The sequence below is a fragment of the Scyliorhinus torazame genome, chromosome 7 (assembly GCF_047496885.1).
Source record: "Scyliorhinus torazame isolate Kashiwa2021f chromosome 7, sScyTor2.1, whole genome shotgun sequence".
Taxonomy (NCBI): Eukaryota; Metazoa; Chordata; class Chondrichthyes; order Carcharhiniformes; family Scyliorhinidae; genus Scyliorhinus; species Scyliorhinus torazame.
In genome coordinates this window covers 162555943-162573367 of record NC_092713.1, presented here as the reverse complement: position 1 = coordinate 162573367, position 17425 = coordinate 162555943, and the positions used below count along the sequence as shown (strand labels likewise).

General features: G+C 49.8%; 1 protein-coding gene across 1 annotated transcript in view; it reads right to left on the bottom strand.

Annotated features, from left to right (window-relative positions):
* LOC140427338 (regulator of G-protein signaling protein-like) overlaps positions 1 to 17425 on the bottom strand; it is a 194056-nt gene that overhangs the window by 90406 nt on the left and 86225 nt on the right. The window contains exons 4-5 of the mRNA XM_072512889.1: positions 14812 to 14941; positions 2692 to 2829 (exon numbers count right to left, since the gene is read on the bottom strand). Coding sequence (XP_072368990.1) covers positions 2692 to 2829; positions 14812 to 14941 — 268 coding nt within the window. The remainder of the gene's footprint in view (positions 1 to 2691; positions 2830 to 14811; positions 14942 to 17425) is intronic.

Genomic DNA, 17425 nt, shown 5'->3' with positions numbered 1-17425 from the left:
CAATAACCCGCAGCCATAGAAATCTACTTTTGAAGTTTTAGTTGACCCTTCACAATCCATGGCGAGAGTGAGGGTGTTCCAGATTTCCTTTACTCTTTTATGTGAAGAGGTAGCATGGATTCCATTCCTGAACTGCTTGGCTCCAAATCTGAGGTCAATCTTCTTTATTCTTGATTCTCCCATTAAACAAAAAACAATTAGATCACCGTCTCAATTTTCAATATGCAAGAGAAAACAACCTCGCATTGTAATATATCTCTTTGAGCTTCGATGTTATTCATGGGAACCTGTGCAGTGACGATACCAAGGTATATATATCCTTCCTGAGGGGGGAAGTGGCCAAAACAAAATGAGGTACGTCAGGTTGGGGGGATGGGGGCGGGGGGTTGCAAATCAGTAAAATAAATTCCTCCCCTTTCGGAACCACAGGATATCCCTAAGGTGATTTAGTTTTTTAATTTCTTGATAATCTTTATTGTCACATTGTCACAAGTAGGCTTACATTAACACTGCAATGAAGTTACTGTGAAAAGCCCCTAGTCGCCACACTACGGCACCTGTTCGGGTACAAAGAGGGAGAATTCAGAATGTCCAAATTACCTAATAGCACATCTTTCGGGACTTGTGGGAGGAAACCGGAGCACCAGGAGGAAACCCACGCAGACAGGGGGAGAACGTGCAGACTCCGCACAGACAGCAACCCAAGCCGGGAATCAAACCTGGGGCCCTGATGCTGTGAAGCCATAGTGCTAACCACTATGCTACCCTGCTGCCTGGTCAATGGAATTCCTTCTGTAGTTGTAGTAAAGGGACCTGCCAATTGCACACACAGAAAGATCCACACAAGGCAACGGCCCAGAAAATCTGCTTTGGGATATTAGCTGAGGCGTAAATATTGGCCACAACTTTAGGGAGAACTCCCAAGTTTGTCTTCAAAATAATGGCCAAGGGATCGGAGATGGTGATGTGGTTTAATGTCTTATCTGAAAGATGGCATACCTCGCTAAGTGCAGCACTCCCTCCATACCATACTGGGAGCGTCGGCCTAGATTGATGTTCTCAAGTCTCGGGGGTGAGATGTGAAACCAAAACATTCTGACTCAGAGGCACCAGCGCATTGGTCAGAGGAAAACAAATGTGCTAAAATGTGAAAATTGGAATCAGTTGCTATTATAGTATATGTAGTATTTTAAATGTACACTTTGAGAAGCATAAGAGTTTTTGATGAAATCAAGGATTTCAGATATTTCCACAAAATATTGTTGCAGTGGATGACACAAGTTCACAGTAGAAAGCTTCTTTGACTGAATACCCAGAAGTCAGTGCCATGGACAATATGAAAAAAAGTGACATGCTGTCGAAGGTTTTCGTCTTCAACTCATCAGGACAGATGCAAGAATACCAAATTTCAAAGGAAGCACAATCTGCCTGTATGAAAAAAGGCTACTGATTAGTTGGCAAGTCAAAAGAACAAAGAACAAAGAACAAAGAAATGTACAGCACAGGAACAGGCCCTTCGGCCCTCCAAGCCCGTGCCGACCATACTGCCCGACTAAACTACAATCTTCTACACTTCCTGGGTCCGTATCCTTCTATTCCCATCCTATTCATATATTTGTCAAGATGCCCCTTAAATGTCCCTATCGTCCCTGCTTCCACTACCTCCTCTGGTAGTGAGTTCCAGGCACCCACTACCCTCTGCGTAAAAAACTTGCCTCGTACATCTACTCTAAACCTTGCCCCTCTCACCTTAAACCTATGCCCCCTAGTAATTGACCCCTCTACCCTGGGGAAAAGCCTCTGACTATCCACTCTGTCTATGCCCCTCATAATTTTGTATACCTCTATCAGGTCGCCCCTCAACCTCCTTTGTTCCAGTGAGAACAAACCGAGTTTATTCAATCGCTCCTCATAGCTTATGCCCTCCATACCAGGCAACATTCTGGTAAATCTCTTCTGCACCCTCTCTAAAGCCTCCACATCCTTCTGGTAGTGTGGCGACCAGAATTGAACACTATACTCCAAGTGTGGCCTAACTACGGTTCTATACAGCTGCAACATGACTTGCCAATTCTTATACTCAATGCCCCGGCCAATGAAGGCAAGCATGCCGTATGCCTTCTTGACTACCTTCTCCACCTGTGTTGCCCCTTTCAATGACCTGTGGACCTGTACCCCGAGATCTCTTTGACTTTCAATACTCTTGAGGGTTCTACCATTCACTGTATATTCCCTACCTGCATTAGCCCTTCCAAAATGCATTACCTCACATTTGTCCGGATTAAACTCCATCTGCCATCTCTCCGCCCAAGTCTCCAGACAATCTAAATCCTGCTGTATCCTCCGACAGTCCTCATCGCTATCCGCAATTCCACCAACCGACTCTGATTGGTAGAGGGTTTCCATGTAGAAAGCGCCAAGAAACTAATATTCCCTGGGCTTTTAATTCAAATGAAGTCACAATTCCTGGACATGTTCCTTTTGCCTGCAGAGGACAGGACTTTGTGTATAAATCTATGCAGCTTCGAGCAAGTACAAGTGAGCCACATTGCAAATCTGATTGATAATCTTAACTTGGTCGTTAGTAATTAATCTCCAGGCCTCCCATTTGAAATCAGGGGAAAGGTTATCGCTGGGTATTTCTAAACAGTGAGGCACGCAATTTTCAACTCCTGGCTCTCTGGTACTCACCCATGGGTGATCCTTGTTCGTTCACCTCAGTCTCATTGACATCCCTTTTACTGCTTCGACTTTCAGAGCTTTCACTATCCTCAGAGAATTGCAGAATTGACACGGAGCCTGTTGACTCCACTGCGTTAATGTGGGATTCTGTAAAACAAAAGTAGCATGAATCTTATCCTAAAAAAAAAAAATATTAATCTTATCCTGGAGTCTTATAGAGCAAATGATATTGTTTTGTAAAAGTCCTTCCTGGTTATTTCCTTTGTTCCCATTTAAAAAAATTTATTTTATTGTTTTGGTCCATGAATCAATAATTGACATGTGCCTTTAAGTAGAAGACTCAAAGTTTAAAACAGCCTAACCGATTGCAGAATACTGTATTCTCAGCCTCTTCGGCACCAAGTAGATGGGAGGAATTGGTTTTGGAGGGAATCAGTTTGATTGGTTCACTGGCAACCAATGGGTTGGTCAGGGAAAGTATTCTGCCTGACAACAGTCAATGATTCGTTCCTGCTGGGTGATGTTTCTGAGAGAACCTTCCAGAAATTATCCCTTCCAGACGACAACTGTTTCTCTCTGCTGCCTGCTTGGCTGTAGGTAGAAGCTGAATATTTTTTATGGGTATCAAAACCAGCAACTTGGTGCTCTTTAGGGGCTGAATAAAGAACTGCGGCCATGGTCTCTGTTCCTGAGACTAAGTGTTGCCGCCGGAGCGGGATTGGTGGAGTTCCATGACAGCAAATCTGGCGCCGCACCTGGACCGATTCAGCTACTGTTAAGAGGCTATCACCGGCGCCATGTGGAACACAATCAATTCCAATTAGAAACGGTATTGGATTCGCTGGGTTTGGCATTGACACTCAGGAGGCTGACACGCTGCAGCTGCAGATACAAACTTCACTCCCCACACACACCATCCCAGCCAACAAGATGGCAGCAAGACATGCGGCACCGAGATTTACCGACCTGGAACAGGATATCTTGCTGGATGTAGTGGAGGAGAAGCGGGTGACCCTCGACCCCGGGTGGGAAGGAGGCTGCCAGCTGCCGTTCGCCGGGCCAGGTGTCAGAGGCTATCAGTGCCGTGGGCAACACCGTCCAGAATGGCCAGCAGTGCTGGAAGAAACTGCACAACCTCTTCAGGGCAGCCAGGGCAACACTGTACCCCTGGCACAAACCCCCATCTCACACACACGTAGCCCCTCCCCACCCCCCGTCCACCCAGAGGGAGGCTGAACCCCCACCCTGCACCACATGCCAGCACCCATACCGGCCACTATGGCTGGGTGCCCTGGCCACTGACGCCTTCATCTGCCCACCATCTAGGCTACATGTGTCGTAGTGTCGAACACTGTACATTTTCTGTTTCCCTCCCTACGCATGAGAAGGCCGTGCACAACCGCCGTGAGCAGGAGAAAACTGGAGGTGGACCGACAGACCTGCGACCCCTCACATCGGCAGAATGGAGGGAACTGGACATGGTCGGAGGGCCCGAGGAAAGGGCAGTCGTCGGGGCGGAGGTCGACATTGGGCGAGGGTGTGGAGACCCTGCTGAGTTGCGGTTTCCCATGCACGTAAGTCCCTCCCCACCACCACCCCCACCCCACATTCCCTCCCCACCACTACCACCCCAACACCCGCTCCCCACACAACCCCCTCCCCCCCTAGGCCGGGATGCAATCATGCGTCATGTCTTGTGCCTTGCAGGAGCCGCTGGTGATGGTACGGGGCCTTGTGGTGTCCCCGCCCCCAACCCAGCCACAACCAGAACCCCTGGTGACGACCAGCGACGGTGACGACATCGACACGGATGGGAGCCATCGACCCGCATCCCGGGACACCCTGGAGCTCAAGTCCGGGGATGACACTGACATCCCATCACAGCTGTCTCCAACACCTTCCATCATCCCAGAGACACTCACCTCGGTTGGGCACTTCAGTGAAAAGGCTCTTGGGACACTCTCTGGTACACACCACACACATGCTGCAGTACAGCAGATAGAGGTAGGAACTCCCGAGGGGGCGGAGAGTCGGAGGGTCAGCCGACCCCAGGGTCTACCTGCCATCCAGAAGGGAAAGGACAGTCCCATCGATTGTGGAGATGCAGTCGCAGAGCCAAGGACCACATGAGGGGTTGTCGGCGAGCATCCAGCATGGGTGGAGACCTAGATGGAGGCCTTGGAGGCGATGATTTCAGCCATGGGTCAACATATAGAACATAGAACAGTACAGCACAGAACAGGCCGTTCGGCCCTCGATGTTGTGCTGAGCATTGTCCAAAACCAAGATCAAGCTATCCCATTCCCTGTCATTCTGGTGTGCTCCATGTGCCTATCCAATAACCGCTTGAAAGTTCCTAAAGTGTCCGAAACCACTATCACAGCAGGAAGTCCATTCCACACCCTAACCACTCTCTGAGTAAAGAACCTACCTCGGACATCCCTCCTATATCTCCCACCCTGAATCTTATAGTTAGGCCCCCTTGTAACAGCTACATCCACCTGAGGAAATAGTCTCTGAATGTCCACTCTATCTAACCCCCTCATTATCTTATAAACCTCTATTAAGTCGCCTCTCATCCTCCTCCGCTCCAAAGAGAAAAGCCCTGGCTCCCTCAACCTTTCCTCATAAGACCTATCCTGCAAACCAGGCAGCATCCTGGTAAATCTCCTTTGCACCCTTTCCAATGCTTCCACATCCTTCCTATAATGAGGTGACCAGAACTGCACACAGTACTCCAAATGTGGTCTCACCAGGGTCATGTATAGTTGCAGCATAACCCCCGCGGCTCTTAAACTCAAGCCCCCTGTTACTAAACGCTAACACACTATAAGCCTTCTTCATGGCTTTATCCACTTGAGTGGCAACCTTCAGAGATCTGTGGACATGAACCCCAAGATCTCTCTGTTCCTCCACATTCCTCAGAACCCTGCCGTTGACCCTGTAATCCGCATTCAAATTTGTCCGACCAAAATGAATCACCTCGCACTTATCAGGGTTAAACTCCATCTGCCATTTTTTGGCCCAGCTCTGCATCCTATCAATGTCTCTTTGCAGCCTACAACAGCCCTCCACCTCATCCACTACTCCACCAATCTTGGTGTCATCAGCAAATGTACGTGACCACCCTTCAGCCCCCTCCTCCAAGTCATTGATAAAAATCACAAATAGCAGAGGACCCAGCACTGATCCCTGTGGTACACTGCTGGTAACTGGTCGCCAGTCTGAAAATTTTCCATCCACCACCACCCTCTGTCTTCTATGTGATAGCCAGTTACTTGTCCAATTGGCCAAATTTCCCTCTATCCCGCACCTCCTTACTTTCTTCATGAGACGACCATGGGGAACCTTATCAAACGCCTTACGAAAATCCATGTATACAACATCAACTGCTCTACCTTCATCTACACACTTAGTTACCTCCTCAAAGAATTCAATCAAATTTGTGAGGCAAGACCTACCCTTCACGAATCCATGTTGACTATCCCGGATTAAGCTGCATCTTTCCAAATGGTCATAAATCCTATCCTTCAGGACCTTTTCCATTATCTTCCTGACCACCGAAGTAAGACTAACTGGCCTATCATTACCAGGGTCATTCCTATTCCCTTTCTTGAACAGAGGAACAACATTCGCCTCTCTCCAGTCCTCTGGCACTATCCCCGTGGACAGCGAGGACTCAAAGATCAAAGCCACAGGCTCTGCAATCTCATCCCTTGCCTCCCAAAGAATCCTTGGGTATATCCCATCTGGCCCAGGGGACTTGCCGACCTTCAGGTTTTTCAAAATTGTTAATACATCCTTCCTCAGAACATCTACTTCCTCCAGCCTACCCGCCTTAATCACACTCTCATCCTCAATAACATGGCCCCTCTCCCTTGTGAACACTGAAGAAAAGTATTCATTTAACACCTCTCCTATTTCTTCTGACTCCATGCACAAGTTCCCACTACTGTCCTTGACCGGCCCTACCCTGGTCATTCTTTTATTTCTCACATAAGAGTAAAAGGCCTTGTGGTTTTCCTTGATCTGACCCACCAAGGACTTCTCATGCCCCCTCTTAGCTCTCCTAAGCCATTTTTCCGCTCATTCCTTGCTACCTTGTAACCCTCAAGCAACCCTACTGAACCTTGTTTTCTCATCCTTACATTCTCTTCCTTTTTCCTCTTGACAAGACAGTCAACCTCTTTCGTGAACCATGGTTCCCTCACACAGCCATTTCCTCCCTGCCTGACAGGGACATGCCTATCAAGGACACGCAGTGTTTGTTCCTTGAACAAGCTCCACTTTTCATTTGTGCCCTTCCCTGACAGTTTCTATTTCCATCTTATGCTCCCTAATTCTTGCCTAATCGCATCATAATTACCCCTCCCCCAATTATAAACCTTGCCCTGCCATATGGCCCTATCCCTCTCCATTGCAATAGTGAAAGACACCGATTTGTGGTCACTATCTCCAAAGTGCTCTCCCACAAACAAATCTAACACTTGGCCCGGTTCATTACCCAGTACCAAAACATGTCCAAGGCTTCGGGCAATCTGAGCAGGCGGTGGCCGAGACCCAGGACAGGACTGCCCTATCACTTGGACATCACGGCGACGTTGCAGAGCATGGCCCTGTCACAGCGGGATGTGGCTGAGGGCGTCAATGGCATTGCCCAGGCACTGGCCGATGTGGCACAGGCACAGAGGGAGGTGGCTCAGTCCCAGAGGGAGATGGTACAGTCACTGGCTGATATGGCACAGTCACAGCATGCTGTGGTGCAGTCCCAGATTAAGGTAGTCCACTCCCGTACTCCATGGCATGCAGACCCTAGTTGAGACGAGAGAGGATCTACAGGACCAACAGCGCCAGGTGTCGGGGGAGCCTCAGGGCAAGCCTCTGCTCGCACCCCCGTCCCATGGAGTCGCCTGGGTGCCATCGGCCCAAGGGTGGAGGAGGTGATGGGGCCCGTGCCGGTGACTACGCATGGGAGGTGCTGAAACACCACAGCGCCTCGGACTACAATCTCTTCCTGTTCCTGGCGCATCTTGTGGGCAGCTGCCAGTGGGCAAAACAGTGGGCACCACGCAGGTCCTCGCATCCAGACCTGGTCGCCCAGGAGACGCCCACCAAAAGGGACCCAGATTGCACGACGGAATCACAGCAGGCCGCTTCCACTCCTGATGTACTGCCTGGGTTCCACCTAGATGTAGCGTTAGGGTTAGGGTAAGGCCAGAAAAGTAGACACCAGATCAGTTAGCAAGGGGACAGGCACAGTATAACGTTAGGGGCGAGGACACAAACCTGTATATATGTTTTCACATTAAACACCTGAGCACAATGTTACAACCTGCCTCGGTGCACTGTCAAATGGGTGTAAGGGATGGGGTGGTCAAAGCCGGCCGCAGGGGGGGGGGGGGGGTCACGCGTGTGTGTGGGGGGGGGGGGGGGCTGTCATCATTCTCCATCCCATGGGCCAGACCTGCTGTTACTGCCAACTCAGGGGCCCCACCTCATAGTGAGGCATGTAGGTATAACAGTGGGGGCTGCAGGAGGGACTGGTGGAGGTCGGATGCGGTGTCTGTATCCCTGGACAATCCCCCCTCCCCCCACCAGGCAGTGAACCTGGAGGCGATTAGTGCATCCCATCCGCATTGGCCCAGGGCACACGTTGTGCAAACTCCCGGGTATGGCCGGGCCCCATGTCCTGCCCATCCTCACCCTATCCTGCATCCTCCTTGTTGGATGAGGACTGGTGTTCATCCTCCTCTTCCAGCACATCACCCCTCTGCTGTGAGATTGTGTGGAGGATGCAGCCCTCCCAGCGTTATACTGGAGGACCCCTCCAGAGCGGTCCAGGCACCTGAACCGCATCTTCAGTATGCCGAAGGACTGCGCGATCACGCCCTAATAGGATTGTAGCGGGTTTTAGCGTCGGTCTGTGGCCACGGGATAGGCATCATCAGCCACAACAGCAGCAGACAACCCGTCGCCCAGGAGCCAGGAACCGTCAAGTGTCGAAGAGACCAGGAACCGTCAAGTGTACCAGGTTGAAGCCGTTGTGCACACTGCCCAGATATTGGGCTTATGGTAACACACCAGCTGCACGCTCATCGAATGGAACCCCTATTGGTATCTTCAGGTACTCATAGGACGACATACATTCCATTGATCACCCCCCTGGACCCGGGCATCTCGGCAATGGTGGCGAACCCCGCTGCCGGGCATCCTGGTGGGCTCAGTCCACATTGAAATGGATGTATTGTGTTGACCGGGCATATAGGGCCTCCATGATGGCGCGGATGCACCTGTGCACCGAGCTCTGTGAGATCCCGGACAGGTTCTCACTCGGGGCCTGGAAGGACTCCGTGGCATACAAGTCCAGGGCGACCATCACGTTGACGGCCATTGGGAGCGGTGCCTGATGCGCCATGATCTGGCAGATATGCCGCACGGTCCCCCTGCTCAGCCGGATTCTTCGACGGCATGCCCGTTCTGGCAGGTCCTCGAATGACAGGCGGTGCCGGTACACACGAGGCCTCATGCGGCTCCTCCTTTGCATCTCTTCCTCGGCCTTTTGGGCAGCCGGCTCTCCATCTTCACTGGCTGCCACCTGTTCATCTGGGGCAGGCTCTGCCACTGTAGCATCCTCCTCCTCGAGTAGCTCTAGCTCGTGCACCCGCAGGGCTGCGGCGACTAGGAGGAAGGCCATCATTGCTGATTGAATTCCAATATCCATTGTCTGCAAGGGGTCAAGGACATGGTACATACCCCAACCAGGTCCAACGGGCTACAAGGTGGCCCAGGTTAACGCTGCAGACCCTGAACCTGCATGTCCCTCCTCCTCCCCTGAGCTGAGCTGGAAATTGACAGCACTTAACTCTCTTTGAAATGGTTGATGTTTGCAAACATTGTGGTTGCAGCATTTCAGAGTTACTCATCCATGAAGTAAGATGAATGAAGCAAGGCTGACACCTGTGTTTGTGGAAGCTGTCAATCACAGCCCACTAGGAGAAATGAATGAATTGCTTGCAGCTAAAGGATCTGAGGGGTTTAAACACAGGTCACAGCTGATTTTCTAGCAGGAATGGACACAGTGCTTCCACTGTGTGAGCCAGCAGGTGTTTGCCCAGGTGTGCACTACAAGAATACATTTCTTCACTGCCCCAGGCTGGACTGCTCTCTAGCTTCCCCAGACAAAGGACTCCTTTCTGGGAGGTCTGTGGGGATTCCTTTAGTTAGGGGGTCTCTGAGGGACTCCTTTAATTATGGGTCTCTGAGTGGGGGGTCTTCCTATTCAGGAGGTCTCAGGTGTAGGTTCCCTATCTAGGGAACTCTGCGTGGGTTTCCTCCGGGTGCTCCGGTTTCCTCCCACAGTCCAAAGACGTGCAGGTTAGGTGGATTGGCCGTGCTAAATTGCCTTTAGTGACCAAAAAAGGTTAGGAGGGGTTATTGGGTTACGGGGATAGGGTGGAAGTGAGGGCTTAAGTGGGTTGGTGCAGACTCGATGGGCCGAATGGCCTCCTCCTGCACTGTATGTTCTATGTTCTATGTTTATGTTATAGCAGCTTTTCTGCGGTTAGAACCTTTGGTCTTCAACATGGGTTCTTATCACAGAAGGAAGTGAATTCTTAAATTCTTTCAAGATAATGATTTCTCAGAACCTCATAGGTAGTTTCAACACCCAATGCTTGTACCCACTGTAGCCACTTAAAATGGCTAACTCCCAATTTAAAATGGCGAACGGCAAAGGCTGATGGGAAAGTCAGCCAACAGGACAAAAACGAGCAGCTGCAGGTTGACTGTGTATTTACCTCTGGAAAGGCCAGACAAGATCGATACCAGCAACCATCAGCATAACAAAACACCAGCCATCTGCATACTAATGAGCAATCCCCGGGAACGATGAGCAACATTTAGACACATAACGCAAAACCAGACTCTTTAGCGCCAGCAGAAGCCTACACAAAAGGAGGTGAACGACCACCTCAAGACCGCCCATCGATCAGGGAACCGCTCCAGCATTGGAGAAAATCGAACCAAGTGATTGGGACAAAGTCCAATCACTTGGGACCAGGTACAGGGTCCGCCCCGAAAGGCGGGAAGCCTCTGGGAACTATAAGAATTGAGCCCCAAGTTCAAGTCGCTCTCTTCACCTCTCTTCCAGCTCTCTTCCAGCTCACTTAACTCTTCAACAGCCGCTCAAAAACTGTAAGTCTTACTTCAACGCTCGCTACGAGATAGGCGCTCCGAGCTACCAATCTGTACCAACTTCGAATCCCGCAGGCTCAGAACCCTAACGAAAGGCCATTTGTTTCCCTGACCTGGTGGGCCAATTCCAAGTTTAGTATTGGCCTGTTAGTTGTAGAAGTAGCTTAGACGTAGAATTTGTGCATGAGTAGTGATTACTGTGTATAATAAATGTGCTTTGATTTAAATCTTACTAAGCGGTGTATTGGATTATTGATCATTACTCGGACTTGAACCACGTGGCGGTATCAGAAAGATACCTGGCGACTCAAGAGCAAAGGTGATAAAACAGAGCCATTGTTCTGCTTAATATTTCAAATTCAACATAAGCTTGTCCCAGGAGTGACTTCAGGTGGCGGCCATGAAGTAAGTGGCATTTGGCAGCTCCCGCTCGAGGCGGCTTTATCGGACCTTTTCCCCACTTGTTGGGTGGATGCTTCGGTGAAAAGAGGCATAATAATGACTGAAGAAAGTTAAACTCCACTGAGGGGGCTGGTGGTGGGTCCATGGACCAGAAATGGGGCGAAAAGTTGGAACAGGAAAATCTTCGTGTGTCACAGGTCAAGATGAAAATGAAAATCGCTTATTGTCACAAATAGGCTTCAAATGAAGTTACTGTGAAAAGCCCCTAGTCGCCACATTCCGGCGCCTGTTCGGGGAGGCTGGTACGGGAATTGAACCGTGCTGCTGGCCTGCCTTGGTCTGCTTTAAAAGCCAGCTATTTAGTCCAGTGTGCTAAACCAGCCCCAGATGGCAGAGGGTAAAGGATCTGCCCTGCCTGCCCAGTGGTCAACGGTGCAACTAGTGGACTTCTTGAACGAGAAGTTCAGTCGGCAGAGGAGGGAGGCCCAGGAGGACCGAGCCAAGGCGGTGGAAACATTGAAAGCGGGAATTGGCGGCGTGCAACAGAGGCAGGAGTCTCAGGACCAGGCTCTTCGGAAAGTGGAGGAGGTGATGGGGGAGCACGAGGAGCAACCTGCCTTGTTGGCGGCCCAGATTGGAATGATGCGGGAGACTCAGCAGTGGTTAAAGGAGAAGGTGGAGAACCTGGAGAAACGCTCCCAGAGATAGAATCTATGAATCATGGGGACGGCTGAAGGCATCGAGGGAGCGGATGCCGACACCTATGTGGCCAAGGTGCTGGAGACGTTGATGGGAGAGGGGGCCTTTGACTGGCCCCTGGAGGTCGACCGAGCGCATAGGGTGCTGATGAGAAAGCCCCAGGCAAATGAGCCTTAAGGGCAATGGTGGTGTGTCTTCACCGGGTCCTAGATAAGGAAAATATACTATTTCGGGACACCAGAGGAGGCGATAGAATGTATGAGAGACAATAGACTGGCAGGAGAAGGGGGACATTCAACGTTGGAGGAGGTGTGAGAAGATGTTTGTTTTTTCTGAATTTTTGTTTGTTGGTTGTTGGAGAATTTTTCGCCTTTGTGATGTTTTGTTGGGCTTGTAGTGGAATGCTTGGGGAACGTCGGAGGTGAGTGCGCCCTTTTTCTTGTCTCACTGCTGTTTGTTTTATGGAAATGTGCGAGCGGGGAGGAAGGGAATCAGTGGGGGGTAAGAGGCTTAAGCACCGTGGGCAGGGGCTGCCGGGCTAGTTAATGGGAGTGCAGTGGGGGATGGCCAGAGGAGGGGAATGGGGTTGTTGTTTTGTTTCAGGGAGTGGGGGGTTTGTTCACAAAGGTGTGGCTGTTGTGGCTAAGCAAGTAAAGGAGCGATGACGGTGGACATCTGAGGGTGGGCCAGGGGTGTCTTGTAACACAGGCCGGGGGCTGGTCCAAAAAAAGGAGAAGGTTGATCGATAGGGGAGGGGGTGGCAGGTGCCCCCGACCAGGTTGGTCACATGGAATGTGAAAGGGCGGAATGGGCCGGTGAAACGGTCGTGTGTTTTCGAGCACCTGAGGAGCTTGAAGGCGGATGTGGCTTTTTTACAGTAAACACATCTGAAGATCGGGGGCCAGATAAGGTTAAGGAAAGGGTGGGTAGGGTATTTCATTCAGGGTTGGACATGAAGACGAGAGGGGTAGTGGTTAACAAATGGGTGGCGTTTGAGGTGGGGGACATTGTGGCAGACACGGGGCAAGATCCGTGATGGTGAGCGGGAAGCTGGAGGGATGTCGGTGGTTTTGGTTAATGTTTATGCCCCAAACTGGGATGATGTAGAGTTTATGAGGCGAGTGCTGGGAAAGATCCCGGACGCTCACCAGCTGATTATGGGGGGGGAGGGGGGGGGGGGGGGATTTAACACGGTCATTGAACCAGGTTTGGACTAGTCGAGCCCGATGTCTCTTAGCAATTCCTTGAGATCATGGCTAATCACAAACGGAACTGCATATACCTGACTTGTCCCTATATCTCTTAATATTTTCAGTGAACAAAAATCTATTAATCTCCGGTTTAAACTCAACAATTGGTATAAACTGCTGGTTCGGGGAGTTTCAAACTTCTACCAACCTTTGCGTATCGAAGTGTTTCCTAATTTAACTCCTGAAAGGTCTGGTTCTATGCTCTGGGCGGCATGGTAGCTCAGTGGGTAGCACTGTTGCTTCACAGCGCCCAGGGTCCCGGGTTCGATTCCCGGCTTGGGTCACTGTCTATGCAGAATCTGCACATCCTCCCCGTGTGTGCGTGGGTTTGCTCCGGTTTCCTCCCACAGTCAAAGATGTGCAGGTTAGGCGGATTGGCCACGATAAATTGCCCTTAGTGTCCAAAAAAGGTTAGGAGAGGTTATTGGGTTATAGGGTGGAAGTGAGGGCTTAAATGGGTCTGTGCAGGCTCGATGGGCCGTATGGCCTCCTTCAGCACTGTATGTTCTATGTTTTGTCTATATACCTCCAGAATTAATTTATATGCACCCAGAATAGTCTTTTTTTACCTTGTCGTAATCCTTAGACATTCCCTCTGATAGGGAAGCATGAACTTCCAGGACCAAAACAATCAAAGAAAAGAAGTGGAAACAAAGGAAATAGACAGGAGGGACTCTGACACTACTGCTACATTCATTCGCAAATCAAAAACATGTCTAAGTGTCACCAGTCAACATGGACAACCGTCTCTAATGTCCTTCTTTAAAACACAAATATCCTTTTTATAACCATGAATGTCACTTTCAGATTTCACACTCGATATTTCGGTATTATTGCTTCCTCCTGTAAGCAGACCTTTCACCCCCAATGAACCAAATTTGACTACATACCCTTAAATGACCTGGCATATAGTCAAAGACTAATGGGGGGATCAGAATGCAATTCTCTGTTTGAATAGTGCTCATGCTATTACGTGCAACAGAAACAATCATTTGCAATTATAGAAAAGCAAATTACTGCGGATGCTGGAATCTGAAACTAAAACAAAAAATTCTGGACAATCTCAGCAGGTCTGACAGCATCTGTGGAGAGAGAAGGGAGCTAACATTTGGAGTGTGGATGACAAAGAGTCACCCAGGCACAAAATGTTAGTTACCAAGATGGAAGGGGACAGTTCAGGTGATAGAGGCAGAAAAGATAATGGGGTCAGGGACAAATCAGATGACTTCAAGGTTATAAATGGTCTGGTTCAACCCAAGAGTGGCCAGGGCGAGGGACGGAGTCAGTGGCTGGGGAATAAAGTTTGTATTGAGGACGAGAGGCACCGGCTTCTGTCTTCCCAGTCTTAAACAGGAAGGCACTCTGGTCATCCTGGACCTCATGTCCGGCAAACAGTCAGATAACACAGAGGTAGTGGAAGGGTCAAAGGTGGAGAGCTTGTTGTCATCGGCATAGCTGACATGGCATGTCTGAGAGTGGGGGACTCCTGCAGTGCTGCACTGGCCTGATGGCCTAGACTGTTGGAAATCTACAATCAGCAGAATCATTTTGACTGAAGCAGATTTATGTTTTAGGCTGCACACACCTGGTATCTCGGGTATTTCTGCATCCAGCAGTAACTCGCACAGGACAAAGTGGAGGTACAGATCCGTCTGCAGGAAATGTGGGAGACGATATTCTTCCAACCATTTTATAAATCCGGTCACATTACTGCGCTGAAATTAAACACAGCACTAAAATTAGTATTTCAACAGAAAAACATCCCCCCCGTACCTCCCAGCTGCTAACTACATTCTCATGGTACAGGGAACAGGACAGAAAGTGAACACGAGGGAAAGGTACTCGCAACAGTAATGAAGCCGTAATCCAACCATCGCCTATGTTTAGGCTTCCATCTCGGTATCACGTTTGAGTGGTCCTAATGTGAGGAACAGTGGGCCAACAGAGGTTGGGTTTCAAATAGGGCGTGCAGGTGTAAGATCTGTGATCACAGCACACCAGGGTTGGTTCTCCGAGTGCCCCCCCCCCCCATCACAGTCTCACCACTAACAGTGAGCGAATGGGGATGTTACTCATTCATACACCCCTGACAAGATCTCATAAAGAATTGTCTTGCCGCTGAACCCAAATTTTCAATCCTATTCTCCCATCCCAAGGACTCCTGCCCAGTTCCACAGGTTCTGCTCAGTCCCAGTCCCAGAAGCCCTGCCTAGTTGCACCCCCACAGACCGTGCCCATCCCCACAGACCCTGCCCATCCCAACCCCACTGGTCCTGCTCAGTACCACAGGCCCTGCTTAGTCCCACAGGCCCTGCCCTTTTCCAGTCCCACATACCCTGCCCAGTCCCACAGGCCATGCCCAGTCCCGGTCCCACAGGCCCTGGCCAGTCCCACAGGCCCTGCCCTGTCCCAGTCTCACAGGCCCTGCCAGTCCCACAGGCCCTGCCTTGTCCCATTGGCCCTACCCTGTCCCAGTCCCACAGACCCTGCTCAGTCCCATAGGCCCTGCCAATCCAACAGGCCCTGCCCAGTCCCGGTCCCACAGGCCCTGCTATGTCCCAGTCCCACAGACCCTGCCCTGTCCCATAGGCCCTGCCCAGTCCCACAGACCCTGCCCAGTCCCACAAGTCCTGCCCAGTCCCAGTCCCACAGGCCCTGCCCAGTCCCTTACTGCCTCGCTCTAATATGCAGATTTGCTAAAAAGTGATCCTGCCCACGGTGGGCGGGATTCACCTTGCAACGTCTCCAATGATTGCATTCAATCTCACGAGGCGTTGCGAGCCAGGTAGATCCTGGCAGAAAGGTCACCCGGTTTTCACTGGCCATGTTGCGTTGCAGCGAGATGCTTATCCGGTGCAACGTGGCTGGAGGACTGCCCGAAGTGTGTGAGAGAGAGAGAGCTGAGTGTGCCATCATTGTCGAAATGCCCCGGGTCCAGGGGGTGATCGACAGGATGCATGTCCCCCTACGAGCACCTGCAGATGACAGGCCGCACTACACAAACCAAAAGGGGTTCCATTGATGAATGTGCAGCTGGTTTGTGACCATAAGATTCACAACATGCACGTCTGCGCCCAATACCCGGGCATGACACCTTCATCCAGGCACACTCAACGGTTCCCGGCCTCTTCATAGCGAACCCCCAGCTGGGGTGTTGATAGGGTGCTCTTTCAAAGGGCCAGTGCAGACTCGATGGGCTGAATAGCCTCCTTCTGCACTGTAAATTCTATGATTCCTCTATGATGAAATTACCTTGTTGGTTCATTTTTGGAATGTTGCTGGCGCATGCTTAAGTCTGAATAGCATAGCATAACTTTAAACTTATACAGACCATTTGGCGTTAAAAAAAACCCTTCCCTTCCTTCACCCTGCCTCATAAAAATAATAGTCAAGATTGGTTAAAAAAAATGTTGCTTGTCCCGCCTTTTCAACAGTCTTCCACACGAGGAATAGGATGTGATCTGATGTTGTAACTGCTTTGACTTTTGACAGTCAATCGTTGCGTTCCAACTGGTTTTGGTACCATCACAGTAGGTGAGCTCCAATCACTGCAATTCACTGCAATGATATCATTCTTAAGTATCCTTTCAACCTGCATTTGTAATTGCCAACTTTAGTGGATTGAGCTAAATGGGTGTTGCTTAATTGGAGTAACATTTCCTACATCTAGTTCATGCATAATTACGTTTGTAATTCCTAATTTGTTCCCACAGGTAGCTCTATGTGACTGTAATAATTCTTTCTGCACTCTGATTTTCTATTGGAATAATGCTGAAAGTATTACGATCCCAGATCAGACCGATTAGGGATTTTAAAAGAAAACTTTATTATTACCATAATATTAAATTCTTTAACATCACACCCAAAATAATTTACAATTACCCCTTAAACAATACTACTAAATAGAGTAAATACAATACCCTTAATTACTATCTCTATTCCCAATTAGACAGCAAGAAAAAAACATACAGCTCTCAATCCATCCTACATCCTAATGTACAGAGTAATACTTGCTTTCCAAAACAGATCTGGTTCTTGTTTAAACCCCTGCAGACTCTTGCTGGATGTCTTTAAAAAGTGGTTTCAACTGGTTTGTTTCAGCTTCCCCTTGTCCTCAGACAAGTCTACACAGCGTTAAATACTATTAATCATTTTAACAATTCTATTGTGAGAGCAAAATACCTTACATGTGGACTCAG